This window comes from Panulirus ornatus, chromosome 58 (assembly GCF_036320965.1).
Source record: "Panulirus ornatus isolate Po-2019 chromosome 58, ASM3632096v1, whole genome shotgun sequence".
NCBI classification, from domain to species: Eukaryota; Metazoa; Arthropoda; class Malacostraca; order Decapoda; family Palinuridae; genus Panulirus; species Panulirus ornatus.
Genome location: NC_092281.1, coordinates 22,621,840 through 22,636,798, shown reverse-complemented (window position 1 = coordinate 22,636,798; position 14,959 = coordinate 22,621,840). Strand labels below are relative to the sequence as shown.

The 14,959-nt window shown below is 41.8% G+C and overlaps 1 protein-coding gene across 1 annotated transcript in view; it reads right to left on the bottom strand.

The window, feature by feature from the left end:
• Nucleotides 1-14,959, bottom strand: part of stc (nuclear transcription factor, X-box binding stc) — a 98,174-nt gene that overhangs the window by 10,717 nt on the left and 72,498 nt on the right. Inside the window, exons 11-12 of the mRNA XM_071695636.1 lie at nucleotides 14,779-14,931; nucleotides 2,198-2,295 (exon numbers count right to left, since the gene is read on the bottom strand). Of these exons, the coding sequence (XP_071551737.1) occupies nucleotides 2,198-2,295; nucleotides 14,779-14,931 (251 nt within the window). The remainder of the gene's footprint in view (nucleotides 1-2,197; nucleotides 2,296-14,778; nucleotides 14,932-14,959) is intronic.

Below are 14,959 nucleotides of genomic sequence, written 5' to 3'. Positions count from 1 at the left end.
TTGGTCAATCTTTCCTCACTCATTCTCTCCATGTGCCCAAACCACTTCAAAACACCCTCTTCTGCTCTCTCAACCACGCTCTTTTTATTTCCACACATCCCTCTTACCCTTACGTTACTTACTCGATCAAACCACCTCACACCACACATTGTCCTCAAACATCTCATTTCCAGCACATCCATCCTCCTGCGCACAACTCTATCCATAGCCCACGCCTCGCAACCATACAACATTGTTGGAACCACTATTCCTTCAAACATACCCATTTTTGCTTTCCGGGATAATGTTCTCGACTTCCACACATTTTTCAAGGCTCCCAAAATTTTTGCCCCCTCCCCCACCCTATGATCCACTTCCGCTTCCATGGTTCCATCCGCTGACAGATCCACTCCCAGATATCTAAAACACTTCACTTCCTCCAGCCTCTCACCATTCAAACTCACCTCCCAATTGACTTGACCCTCAACCCTACTGTACCTAATAACCTTGCTCTTATTGACATTTACTCTTAACTTTCTTCTTCCACACACTTTACCAAACTCCGTCACCAGCTTCTGCAGTTTCTCACATGAATCCGCCACCAGCGCTGTATCATCAGCGAACAACAACTGACTCACTTCCCAAGCTCTCTCATCCCCAACAGACTTCATACTTGCCCCTCTTTCCAAAACTCTTGCATTTACCTCCCTAACAACCCCATCCATAAACAAATTAAACAACCATGGAGACATCACACACCCCTGCCGCAAACCTACATTCACTGAGAACCAATCACTTTCCTCTCTTCCTACACGTACACATGCCTTACATCCTCGATAAAAACTTTTCACTGCTTCTAACAACTTGCCTCCCACACCATATATTCTTAATACCTTCCACAGAGCATCTCTATCAACTCTATCATATGCCTTCTCCAGATCCACCTGTGTGAAGAAGTATCAGGAGAGACTGTGTACAGAATGGAAAAAGGTGAGAACAATGGAAGTAAGGGGAGTGGGGGAGGAATGGGATGTATTTAGGGAATCAGTGATGGATTGCGCAAAAGATGCTTGTGGCATGAGAAGAGTGGGAGGTGGGCTGTTTAGAAAGGGTAGTGAGTGGTGGGATGAAGAAGTAAGAGTATTAGTGAAAGAGAAGAGAGAGGCATTTGGACGATTTTTGCAGGGAAAAAATGCAATTGAGTGGGAGAAGTATAAAAGAAAGAGACAGGAGGTCAAGAGAAAGGTGCAAGAGGTGAAAAAAAGGGCAAATGAGAGTTGGGGTGAGAGACTATCAGTAAATTTTAGGGAGAATAAAAAGATGTTCTGGAAGGAGGTAAATAGGGTGCGTAAGACAAGGGAGCAAATGGGAACTTCAGTAAAGGGCGTAAATGGGGAGGTGATAACAAGTAGTGGTGATGTGAGAAGGAGATGGAATGAGTATTTTGAAGGTTTGTTGAATGTGTCTGATGACAGAGTGGCAGATATAGGGTGTTTGGGTCGAGGTGGTGTGCAAAGTGAGAGGGTTAGGGAAAATGATTTGGTAAACAGAGAAGAGGTAGTAAAAGCTTTGCGGAAGATGAAAGCCGGCAAGGCAGCAGGTTTGGATGGCATTGCAGTGGAATTTATTAAAAAAGGGGGTGACTGTATTGTTGACTGGTTGGTAAGGTTATTTAATGTATGTATGACTCATGGTGAGGTGCCTGAGGATTGGCGGAATGCTTGCATAGTGCCATTGTACAAAGGCAAAGGGGATAAGAGTGAGTGCTCAAATTACAGAGGTATAAGTTTGTTGAGTATTCCTGGTAAATTATATGGGAGGGTATTGATTGAGAGGGTGAAGGCATGTACAGAGCATCAGATTGTATACATAAATTCAATCTTGCATGACATTTTTTCTTGCTCCACATTATGTCTGGAACCTATGCATCTGTAACCATTTCTTGTACTCTAATGTATACCACCTGGATGAAGTGCATAAATGCACATGAAATGTAAGTGATTTTGCATGAACAAGTATTCCAAATTATATTCCCATTGGCTAGCAAAGGGCTGGGGCATCTTATTTCTTTAGGTACACCTGCTATCCAGCTAACCTGCTGCTCCTACATCTAAACAACTACATCCAAAAACCAACACATATTTTGCTCCATACTGCAAGGACACATATTTATACATACATCCTGAAAACTTAATCCATCCCTACAAATAGGTCTTACTTGAGAGGAGATATGCGGGTCCAGATAGGAGCGGGCACCTTCCTTTGGCCTTGTTCTCGCTGTATGAGGGTCAGCACACTTAAAGGTGGTAGGTAACACTAAGGGATAAAGAGAAAAACAAGCTGAGACAAATATCCATTCCTTAGTTGTTTATATATAGGGGAGAAAGAATACTTCCCACGCATTCCTCACGTGTCGTAGAAGGCGACTAAAGGGGATGGGAGCAGGGGGCTAGAAACCCACCCCTCCTTGTATTTTAACTTTCTAAAAGGGGAAACAGAAGAAGGAGTCACGCAGGGAGTGCTCATCCTCCTCGAAGGCTCAGATTGGGGTGTCTAAATGTGTGTGGATGTAACCAAGATGAGAAAAAAGGAGAGATAGGTAGTATGTTTGAGGAAAGGAACCTGGATGTTTTGGCTCTGAGCGAAACGAAGTTCAAGGGTAAAGGAGAAGAGTGGTTTGGGAATGTCTTGGGAGTAAAGTCAGGGGTTAGTGAGAGGACAAGAGCAAGGGAAGGAGTAGCACTACTCCTGAAACAGAGTGGTGGGAGTATGTGATAGAGTGTAAGAAAGTAAACTCTAGATTGATATGGGTAAAACTGAAAGTTGATGGAGAGAGATGGGTGATTATTGGTGCATATGCACCTGGGCATGAGAAGAAAAATCATGAGAGGCAGGTGTTTTGGGAACAGCTGAATGTGTTAGTAGTTTTGATGCACAAGACCGGGTTATAGTGATGGGTGATCTGAATGCAAAGGTGAGTAATGTGGCAGTTGAGGGAATAATTGGTGTACATGGGGTGTTCAGTGTTGTAAATGGAAATGGTGAAGAGCTTGTAGATTTATGTGCTGAAAAAGGACTGGTGATTGGGAATACCTGGTTTAAAAAGAGAGATATACATAAATATACGTATGTAAGTAGGAGAGATGGCCAGAGAGCGTTACTGGATTAAGTGTTAATTGATAGGCGTGGGAAAGAGAGACTTTTGGATGTTAATGTGTTGAGAGGTGCAACTGGAGGGATGTCTGATCATTATCTTGTGGAGGCGAAGGTGAAGATTTGTAGAGGTTTTCAGAAAAGAAGAGAGAATGTTGGGGTGAAGAGAGTGGTGAGAGTAAGTGAGCTTGGGAAGGAGACTTGTGTGAGGAAGTACCAGGAGAGACTGAGTACAGAATGGAAAAAGGTGAGAACAAAGGAGGTAAGGGGAAAGGGGGAGGAATGGGATGTATTTAGGGAAGCAGTGATGGCTTGCACAAAAGATGCTTGTGGCATGAGAAGTGTGGGAGGTGGGCAGATTAGAAAGGGTAGTGAATGGTGGGATGAAGAAGTAAGATTATTAGTGAAAGAGAAGAGAGAGGCATTTGGATGATTTTTGCAGGGAAATAATGCAAATGAGTGGGAGATGTATAAAAGAAAGAGGCAGGAGGTCAAGAGAAAGGTGCAAGAAGTGAAAAAGAGGGCAAATGAGAGTTGGGGTGAGAGAGTATCATTAAATTTTAGGGAGAATAAAAAGATGTTTAGGAAGGAGGTAAATAAAGTGTGTAAGACAAGGAAGCAAATGGGAACTTCAGTGAAGGGGGCTAATGGGGAGGTGATAACAAGTAGTGGTGATGTGAGAAGGAGATGGAGTGAGTATTTTGAAGGTTTGTTGAATGTGTTTGATGATAGAGTGGCAGATATAGGGTGTTTTGGTCGAGGTGGTGTGCAGAGTGAGAGGGTTAGGGAAAATGATTTGGTAAACAGAGAAGAGGTAGTAAAAGCTTTGCGGGAGATGAAAGCCAGCAAGGCAGCGGGTTTGGATGGTATTGCAGTGGAATTTATTAAAAAAGGGGTGACTGTATTGTTGACTGGTTGGTAAGGTTATTTAATGTATTTATGACTCATGGTGAGGTGCCTGAGGATTGGCAGAATGCCTGCATAGTGCCACTGTACAAAGGCAAAGGGGACAAAGGTGTGCTCAAATTACGGAGGTATAAGTTTGTTGAGTATTCCTGGGAAATTATATGGGAGGGTATTGATTGAGAGGGTGAAGGCATGTACAGAGCATCAGATTGGGGAAGAGCAGTGTGGTTTCAGAAGTGGTAGAGGATGTATGGATCGGGTGTTTGAAGAATGTGAGAAATACTTAGAAAAGCAAATGGATTTGTATGTAGCATTTATGGATCTGGAGAAGGCATATGATAAGAGTTGATAGAGATGCCCTGTGGAAGGTATTAAGAATATATGGTGTGGGAGGCAAGTTGTTAGAAGCAGTGATTGGATTTTATTAGGAATGTAAGGCATGTGTACGTGTAGGAAGAGAGGAAAGTGATTGGTTCTCAGTGCATGTAGGTTTGTGGCAGGGGTGTGTGATGTCTCCATGGTTGTTTAATTTGTTTATGGATGGGGTTGTTAGGGAGGTGAATGCAAGAGTTTTGGAAAGAGGGGCAAGTATGTAGTCTGTTGTGGATGAGAGAGCGTGGGAAGTGAGTCAGTTGTTGTTCGCTGATGATACAGCGCTGGTGGCTGATTCATGTGGGAACTGCATAAGCTGGTGACTGACTTTGGTAAAAAGTGTGAGAGAAGAAAGTTGAGAGTAAATGTGAATAAGAGCAAGGTTATTAGGTACAGTAGGGTTGAGGGTCAAGTCAACTGGGAGGTAAGATTGAATGGAGAAAAACTGGAGGAAGTAAAGTGTTTTAGATATCTGGGAGTGGATCTGGCAGCAGATGGAACCATGGAAGCAGAAGTGAATCATAGGGTGGGGGAGGGGGCGAGAATTCTGGGAGCGTTGAAGAGTGTGTGGAAGTCGAGAACATTATCTCAGAAAGCAAAAATGGGTATGTTTGAAGGAATAGTGATTCCAACAATGTTGTATGGTTGCGAGGCGTGGGCTATGGATAGAGTTGTGCGTAGGAGGATGGATGTGCTGGAAATGAGATGTTTGAGGATAATGTGTGGTGTGAGGTGGTTTGATCGAGTGAGTAACGTAAGGGTAAGAGAGATGTGTGGAAATAAAAAGAGCGTGGTTGAGAGAGCAGAAGAGGGTGTTTTGAAGTGGTTTGGGCACATGGAGAGGATGAGTGAGGAAAGATTGACCAAGAGGATATATGTGTCGGAGGTGGAGGGAACAAGGAGAAGAGGGAGACCAAATTGGAGGTGGAAAGATGGAGTGAAAAAGATTTTGTGTGATCGGGGCCTGAACATGCAGGAGGGTGAAAGGAGGGCAAGGAATAGAGTGAATTGGAGCGATGTGGTATACCGGGGTTGACGTGCTGTCAGTGGATTGAATCAAGGCATGTGAAGCGTCTGGGGTAAACCATGGAAAGCTGTGTAGGTATGTATATTTGCGTGTGTGGACGTATGTATATACATGTGTATGGGGGGGGGGGTTGGGCCATTTCTTTCGTCTGTTTCCTTGCGCTACCTCGCAAACGCAGGAGACAGCGACAAAGTATAATAAAAAAAAAAAAATATATATATATATATATATATGGTTGTATGGTTGCGAGGCGTGGGCTATGGATAGAGTTGTGCGCAGGAGGATGGATGTGCTGGAAATGAGATGTTTGAGGACAATGTGTGGTGTGAGGTGGTTTGATCGAGTAAGTAACATAAGGGTAAGAGAGATGTGTGGAAATAAAAAGAGCGTGGTTGAGAGAGCAGAAGAGGGTGTTTTGAAATGGTTTGGGCACATGGAGAGAATGAGTGAGGAAAGATTGACCAAGAGAATATATGTGTCGGAGGTGGAGGGAACGAGGAGAAGAGGGAGACCAAATTGGAGGTGGAAAGATGGAGTGAAAAAGATTTTGTGTGATCGGGGCCTGAACATGTAGGAGGGTGAAAGGAGGGCAAGGAATAGAGTGAATTGGAGCGATGTGGTATACCGGGGTTGACGTGCTGTCAGTGGATTGAATCAAGGCATGTGAAGCGTCTGGGGTAAACCATGGAAAGTTGTGTAGGTATGTATATTTGCGTGTGTGGACGTATGTATATACATGTGTATGGGGGTGGGTTGGGCCATTTCTTTCGTCTGTTTCCTTGCGCTACCTCGCAAACGCGGGAGACAGCGGAAAAAAAAAAAAAAAAAATGAATATATGTATATATATGTGTGTGTGTGTGTGTGAAATACATTATATATACACACAGTTATCATTATTTTCAACATTATCATGCAACCCCAGAATCACCTCCCCAGAGGTTTTCAGCAAATTTAGGGTGGCACTACTGCCAGTAACAGGGGAAGAACACTCCTTTGGAGTGAGAACTTTTTCAAAAAGATTGTACTCTGATGATACAAACTTGCCCAAGATGACTTTTCACTAGTGGCATAAACAAATGCAGGAAAAATCCAGATACACACAAAGGGAAGTACAAAACACAATGCATCCACCCCTTTTTACACTACCTCTCACCTCCCTGTCTTCCAGCCTCTCAAAACCAAATATACCAAACCTGCATACCACACAAAATAGTGCACTAGGAACAACTGCTGGGTGCCAAACAACCTCAAACACTGGTGAGGGTGCCTTATGTTAAGATAGTCACATAACAGGTTAACTGAGACCCCCTTTGCTTTCATTTCTGCTTGGAATCATGGCAAAGCTGTTCTTCAGAAAGTCAAGCACACTATCATAAAAAAAAGTTTGCCGATTTAACTTCTACATATAAATCTTACTGGCCTTTAACCAAAAGCATCTCCAAGAGCTTCTGTAATTCAACATTTCCTCCTCTCTACTTCCTAGATCAATCTATTGCTAACTCTCCATCCGATAAAGCCGTGCTTTTTGGTACTTTAATTTCATCTAAATCTACTTTGGATGATTCACCATCTAATCCTCCACCCAATCTCCTCCAACTTAACCTATGCCATCTCCTACAGTCTCCTTATGTGGGGTCTTCCAAGTACGCTCCCAGCTCCTGATGGACAAAACTTATGGCTCAGATGGCATTCCTCCCAAAGTTCTGAAGTAGAAGTGTACTTCTAAACTAGTACCAGTGTTTCCTTGCCTATTTTGCCTGTTTAAGAACTCAGACTTTTCCTTCTGTTTGGAGGTATGCCTTGGTGCAGACCATCCCTTAGAAGAGACTGCTCTAACTCCTTGAATTATTGCACCATTGTTCTCACTTCTGCTATCTCCAGGGTCTTAGAAACTCTTCTGTGTTCTCAATTTTTAAAACACTAAAATTCTATTCCCTTCTTTTTGATCACCAGTATGAATTTTGCAGTGCTAATTCTATGGTGGAAAGGAACAGTATAATCCAGCAGGCAAGACATACAGTGAGCACTATACATTAACCCTGACATTCTGGCAAACTCTTGTTATAGGTACTAGCAGGTACTAGGTAAGTTCCTGACTACTCAAAGGCCAAGAGCAAAGATGGTGGGGATGTGGGTATAGAGGTCCTATGCTGGCCTCTCTACTTTCTCCAGCTAAAATCTCTCTCAAACAATTATTTTTTCACATTTCACCAGTTACTCTTCTTCATTTTCCTCACAAGCTTATACTTATGATGATTCTTGTTCCTCCTAACCTCTTAGGTTATCCAACAACCCAGGCATTTTTCATAGTGTCACTATATGCACAACCTGAAAGGGTGACAGATGTGTTCCTACTAAGATGATTGTAGGGAATAAAAACAAGAGCTGATTTTTTTCCCTAGTCTCCCTGGTAATGGAAGAGACTTCTTATGGCAACTGATAGTATAAGAAGTCAAATGGTTCTCTAAAAAGAGACAGGAAAAGTCAAAATATTAAATGATGATGGCTGTTATTTCTAACGGATCATCAGATGATGATGTCTGCCTTTTCAGGGACAAACTCCATCTATGCCCTCAACTTTTCTGTTGTTTAAGATTACTATGTTCTTTTACTTCCTCTTTTGTAAAGTCTTCCTCTCCCACTTCATTTATTCCTTTCTCTCCTTATTCCTAATCCATATCCACAACTCATTCTCTAAAAAACTCAGCATTCTCCCAGACCTGTATAATATACTCTTACTCCTTAATATATCTCTTTTCTACATTTAGTTATTTTTATTTTTTTAGTTTTTCATTCCTTTTTGTCTTAAGGCGGCATCTGGAACAGACGACTGAGCCTTCAAGAAAAAATCCTCCCTGGGTTGATGAGACAACAATAATTTCTTGCCTTAGTCGGTGATCCTCCCGCCATGCCGATGCGAACACATTTGCCTGAATTTTCTATAGTGGAAAGTGAGCAGCTTTCAGCTACATTTAAAGGACCCAGCAGATGATCCTGAATTATTTTGAAAATCATAACCTGTCTATGGGTCATAAGGAGAGTGATCATATGGACAATGGGTTTTCCAGCACTGAAAGTTGACCAAGATGAAGCAGGAGAAAGTTTTCTTGCAAAAATGAAGGCAGTGTTGCCAACACCTGCCTGATCATGAAAATATCATGTCTCACCAGAAGAGCTGGTAAATTTACATATATTCAGTTTTGCTGTTTTGAAAAATATATACATGAAACACAATCATTAAACATGAGATGAATCATTACATAAGATAACAGTAACAATCCATAATCAATTTCTTGGCGTAGTTAAAATTTACCGTAAAACATGTGCAGTAGCAATGCAATTGACACCAGGCCTCACTCTCACTTTTTAGCATGTTGAACTGAAATATACACAAAACTTTTACACACTGCTTGAGTGGAAGTACTGAACAAACTATTTTTCTGAAGTGATTATTTCCAGTTTTACGAGTATTAATATGTGAGGTGATTTCATTGAGTAAATAATGAAGGGTAAGAGAGATGTCTGGTAATCAAAAGAGTGTGGTTGAGAGACGAAATGGTTTGGACATAAGGAGAGAATGAGTGAGGAAAGGTTGACAGAGAAGATATATATGTTATAAGTGGAGAGGAAAAGGAGATCAGGGAGACCAAATTGGAGCTGGAACGATATAGTGAAAAAGATTTTGAAAGATTGGGGCCTGAACATGCAACCGAGTGAAAGGTGAGCACAGGACAAAGTGAATTGGAGCAATGTGGTATACTGGGGTTGACATGCTGTCAATGGACTGAAACAGGGCATGTAAAGCATATGGGGTAAACCACAGAAAGGTCTGTGGGGCCTGATTTGTGTATAGGGAGCTCTAGTTTTGGTGCAATACACATGACAGGCAGAGAATGGATATGAGCGGATGTGGCCTCTCTCTGTCTGGGGAAACACCAATAAAGCATGAATAAAAATATCTTTGAAACTACTGCAAGGTTAAATATATTTTTTAAACACCATGTACAACATGAATTTTGAGTGTTGGATAGGAAAACTGTGAGATGTTTAAGGTATAATTTCTCTTGAAAGTTTATTTCACAATTTTATTTTGCAGTCACTTATATATACAAACATATACACAGATAGAGATTATGAGAAACAACATAATTAGTCATAGTTGTGAAACGATAGCTAAAAAATTTGTCATCACACTCAGTCATTTCCCAACATAAAATACAAGAGGTGAAAAAAAGGGCAAATGAGAGTTGGGGTGAGAGAGTATCATTAAATTTTAGGGAGAATAAAAAGATGTTCTGGAAGGAGGTAAATAAAGTGCGTAAGACAAGGGAGCAAATGGGAACTTCAGTGAAGGGAGCAAATGGGGAGGTGAAAACAAGTAGTGGTGATGTGAGAAGAAGATGGAGTGAGTATTTTGAAGGTTTGTTGAATGTGTTTGATGATAGAGTGGCAGACATAGGGTGTTTTGGTCGAGGTGGTGTGCAAAGTGAGAGGGTTAGGGAAAATGATTTGGTAAACAGAGAAGAGGTAGTAAAAGCTTTGCGGAAGATGAAAGCCGGCAAGGCAGCAGGTTTGGATGGTATTGCAGTGGAATTTATTAAAAAAGGGGGTGACTGTATTGTTGACTAGTTGGTAAGGTTATTTAATGTATGTATGACTCATGGTGAGGTGCCTGAGGATTGGCGGAATGCTTGCATAGTGCCATTGTACAAAAGCAAAGGGGATAAGAGTGAGTGCTCAAATTACAGAGGTATAAGTTTGTTGAGTATTCCTGGTAAATTATATGGGAGGATATTGATTGAGAGGGTGAAGGCATGTACAGAGCATCAGATTGGGGAAGAGCAGTGTGGTTTCAGAAGTGGTAGAGGATGTGTGGATCAGGTGTATGCTTTGAAGAATGTATGTGAGAAATACTTAGAAAAGCAAATGGATTTGTATGTAGCATTTATGGATCTGGAGAAGGCATATGATAGAGTTGATAGAGATGCTCTGTGGAAGGTATTAAGAATATATGGTGTGGGAGGCAAGTTGTTAGAAGCAGTGAAAAGTTTTTATCGAGGATGTAAGGCATGTGTACGTGTAGGAAGAGAGGAAAGTGATTGGTTCTCAGTGCATGTAGGTTTGCGGCAGGGGTGTGTGATGTCTCCATGGTTGTTTAATTTGTTTATGGATGGGGTGGTTAGGGAGGTGAATGCAAGAGTTTTGGAAAGAGGGGCAAGTATGAAGTCTGTTGGGGATGAGAGAGCTTGGAAGTGAGTCAGTTGTTGTTCGCTGATGATACAGCGCTGGTGGCTGATTCATGTGAGAAACTGCAGAAGCTGGTGACTGAGTTTGGTAAAGTGTGTGGAAGAAGAAAGTTAAGAGTAAATGTGAATAAGAGCAAGGTTATTAGGTACAGTAGGGTTGAGGGTCAAGTCAATTGGGAGGTGAGTTTGAATGGAGAAAAACTGGAGGAAGTGAAGTGTTTTAGATATCTGGGAGTGGATCTGGCAGCGGATGGAACCATGGAAGCGGAAGTGGATCATAGGGTGGGGGAGGGGGCGAAAATTCTGGGAGCCTTGAAAAATGTGTGGAAGTCGAGAACATTATCTCGGAAAGCAAAAATGGGTATGTTTGAAGGAATAGTGGTTCCAACAATGTTGTATGGTTGCGAGGCGTGGGCTATGGATAGAGTTGTGCGCAGGAGGATGGATGTGCTGGAAATGAGATGTTTGAGGACAATGTGTGGTGTAAGGTGGTTTGATTGAGTAAGTAACGTAAGGGTAAGAGAGATGTGTGGAAATAAAAAGAGCGTGGTTGAGAGAGCAGAAGAGGGTGTTTTGAAATGGTTTAGGCACATGGAGAGAATAAGTGAGGAAAGATTGACCAAGAGAATATATGTGTCGGAGGTGGAGGGAACGAGGAGAAGAGGGAGACCAAATTGGAGGTGGAAAGATGGAGTGAAAAAGATTTTGTGTGATCGGGGCCTGAACATGCAGGAGGGTGAAAGGAGGGCAAGGAATAGAGTGAATTGGAGCGATGTGGTATACCGGGGTTGACGTGCTGTCAGTGGATTGAATCAAGGCATGTGAAGCGTCTGGGGTAAACCATGGAAAGCTGTGTAGGTATGTATATTTGCGTGTGTGGACATATGTATATACATGTGTATGGGGGTGGGTTGGGCCATTTCTATCGTCTGTTTCCTTGCGCTACCTCGCAAACGCGGGAGACAGCGAAAAAAAAAAAAAAAAAAAAAAAAAAAAAAACCAACATTAGAGACTTCTTTCAGTCTAAGCTTTTTCCATGCCTAATCACTGCATCCTGCATTAGCAAAGTAGCACCTACAACAGATGAAGAGAGGCCACAACCATTCTCTAGCTATCATGTGCAATGCATCAAAACCACTGTTCCCTTCACATGCCCTGGTTCAGTCCACTGATAGCACGTTGACCCCTGTATACCTCATCATTCAAATTCACTCTATCCCATGCACAGCCCTTATCCTCCTGCATGTTCAGCCCTGATTGCTCAAAGTCTTGCTCACTCATCCTTCCTTCTCCAATTTGGTTTCCCTGTTCACCTTATTCCATCCATTTCTGACACATATATCCTCTTTGATGATCTTTCCTCATTCATTCTCTCCATATGTCCAACCATTTCAGGACACCTTCTTCAGCTCTCTCAACATACTCTTTTTATCGCCAAACCTCTCTCTTGCTCTTTCATTACTTGATCAAACCACCTTACATGACATACTATCCTCCAACATTTCATTTCCAACACCTCCTATGCTCAGCCTTGCATCCACATAATATTTCTGGGAATACTATACCTTCAAATATACCCAAATTTGCCTTTCCAGATAATGATCTCTCTTTCCATACATTCTTCAGTCCTCCCAGAACCTTCGCTCCCTCACCCACTGTATGATTCACTTCCTCTTCCATGGTTCCATTTGCTGCCATGTCCATTCTTAGTTATCTAAAACACTTCACTTCCTCCAAGTTTTCTCAAGTCAAACTCAATCCCCTACTAACAGTACAGAAGTTTAACATTTAAAAGAAAGAAATCTGAACAAAAATCTATTTTTCAAATGTGATTAATTAAGCAAATTAACCTTTACAATGTAAAAAATTCCAAAGTTATTTCATTATATATATTTTTTTCTTTTTTTTTTTGCTTTGTCGCTGTCTCCCGCGTTTGCGAGGTAGCGCAAGGAAACAGACGAAAGAAACGGCCCAACCCACCCCCATACACATGTATATACATACGTCCACACATGCAAATATACATACCTACACAGCTTTCCATGGTTTACCCCAGACGCTTCACATGCCCTGATTCAATCCACTGCAATGACAGCACGTCAACCCCGGTATACCACATCGATCCAATTCACTCTATTCTTTGCCCTCCTTTCACCCTCCTGCATGTTCAGGCCTCGATCACACAAAATCTTTTTCACTCCATCTTTCCACCTCCAATTTGGTCTCCCACTTCTCCTCGTTCCCTCCACCTCCGACACATATATCCTCTTGGTCAATCTTTCCTCACTCATCCTCTCCACGTGCCTAAACCATTTCAAAACACCCTCTTCTGCTCTCTCAACCACGCTCTTTTTATTTCCACACATCTCTCTTACCCTTACGTTACTTACTCGATCAAACCACCTCACACCACATATTGTCCTCAAACATCTCATTTCCAGCACATCCATCCTCCTGCGCACAACTCTATCCATAGCCCACGCCTCGCAACCATACAACATTGTTGGAACCACTATTCCTTCAAACATACCCATTTTTGCTTTCCAAGATAATGTTCTCGACTTCCAAACATTCTTCAAGGCTCCCAGGATTTTCGCCCCCTCCCCCACCCTATGATCCACTTCCGCTTCCATGGTTCCATCCGCTGCCAGATCCACTCCCAGATATCTAAAACACTTTACTTCCTCCAATTTTTCTCCATTCAAACTCACCTCCCAATTGACTTGACCCTCAACCCTACTGCACCTAATAACCTTGCTCTTATTAACATTTACTCTTAACTTTCTTCTTTCACACACTTTACCAAACTCAGTCACCAGCTTCTGCAGTTTCTCACATGAATCAGCTACCAGCGCTGTATCACCAGCGAACAACAACTGACTCACTTCCCAAGCTCTCTCATCCCCAACAGACTTCATACTTGCCCCTCTTTCCAAAACTCTTGCATTCACCTCCCTAACAACCCCATCCATAAACAAATTAAACCATGGAGACATCACACACCCCTGCCACAAACCTACATTCACTGAGAACCAATCACTTTCCTCTCTTCCTACATGTACACATGCCTTACATCCTCGATAAAAACTTTTCACTGCTTCTAACAACTTCCCTCCTACACCATATATATATATAATATATTACAATATTATATATCATGACCCTGACATGCTGCCAATGGACTGAACTAGGGTATGTGAAGCATCCATGATAAACTATGGAAAGGTCTGTTAGACCTGGTTGAGGACAGGCAGCTACTGTTTAAGTGCATTACACATGACAGCTAGAGAAAGGACTTGAGTGGATGTGGTCTTTCTTTGTCTGTTCCTGGCACTACCACATTAAAACAGGAAACAGCGATGAAGAATGAGAAAGACAAAAAATAAAAATGAGAATGTTGGTGTTAAATGGATGACTGGGAACCACATGGAACTGAAGGATTTTGTGCATGGAGATGGTGTGAATGGAGATGTTGGTCTAACCAGACAAATCAACATGGTGTTTACAGTGAATAAGTAGAAACTGCTAACATAAGTGTGGAATTCCATATTTCACTTTAACACACTGGACATGGGTTGAGCATGTGTCTGAGGAATTTTTGAGATAACATGTACTTGATCTACCCCATGAAAATTGAAAATGGATTTATTGATGATAGGGCCCAATAGAGACTGTGCATTTAACAACACAACAATATCTTACACTTACACTTATAGGTAGGAACATTTAGGCAGGATTATTAGGTAGAAACATTAGGTAGGAGTAGCAGATAGGAGCATTAGAAGTAGTCATTAGGAACATTAGGTAGAAGCCTCTGCAAACACTGTGCTAGACTTGCCCTCTGCCAGTGGCCTATTATGGGTGAGGCACTAAAGGCTAGGAAGCAACACTGGAGTTCAACTGGAACAGGTATCAGAGATATGGATACATAAATAAATAGATCTTACACAATATAAATTGGCAGTATAATGAGGATGGAATGAGAAAGCCTATAAAATCAACAATCACTATGCATGACCATCTGATTAATATATGATACACACATCTCAGAAGAGGCATCTAAAGACAAATTTCAAGAGATTTTCCAAGCTTACCATTCCCCGCACAGCTGTAGCAACCACATTCTTCTTGGGCTCTTCATCATACGACTGACTTTGACATCCAAAATGTTCACAATATTCATGAACAAACTGACGTTTTTCTCGATTCATTGAAGGAAAGGAGTGGATGCAACTCTTCTGCTTAGACTTAAAAGAGAAATAAAAATAAAAACTT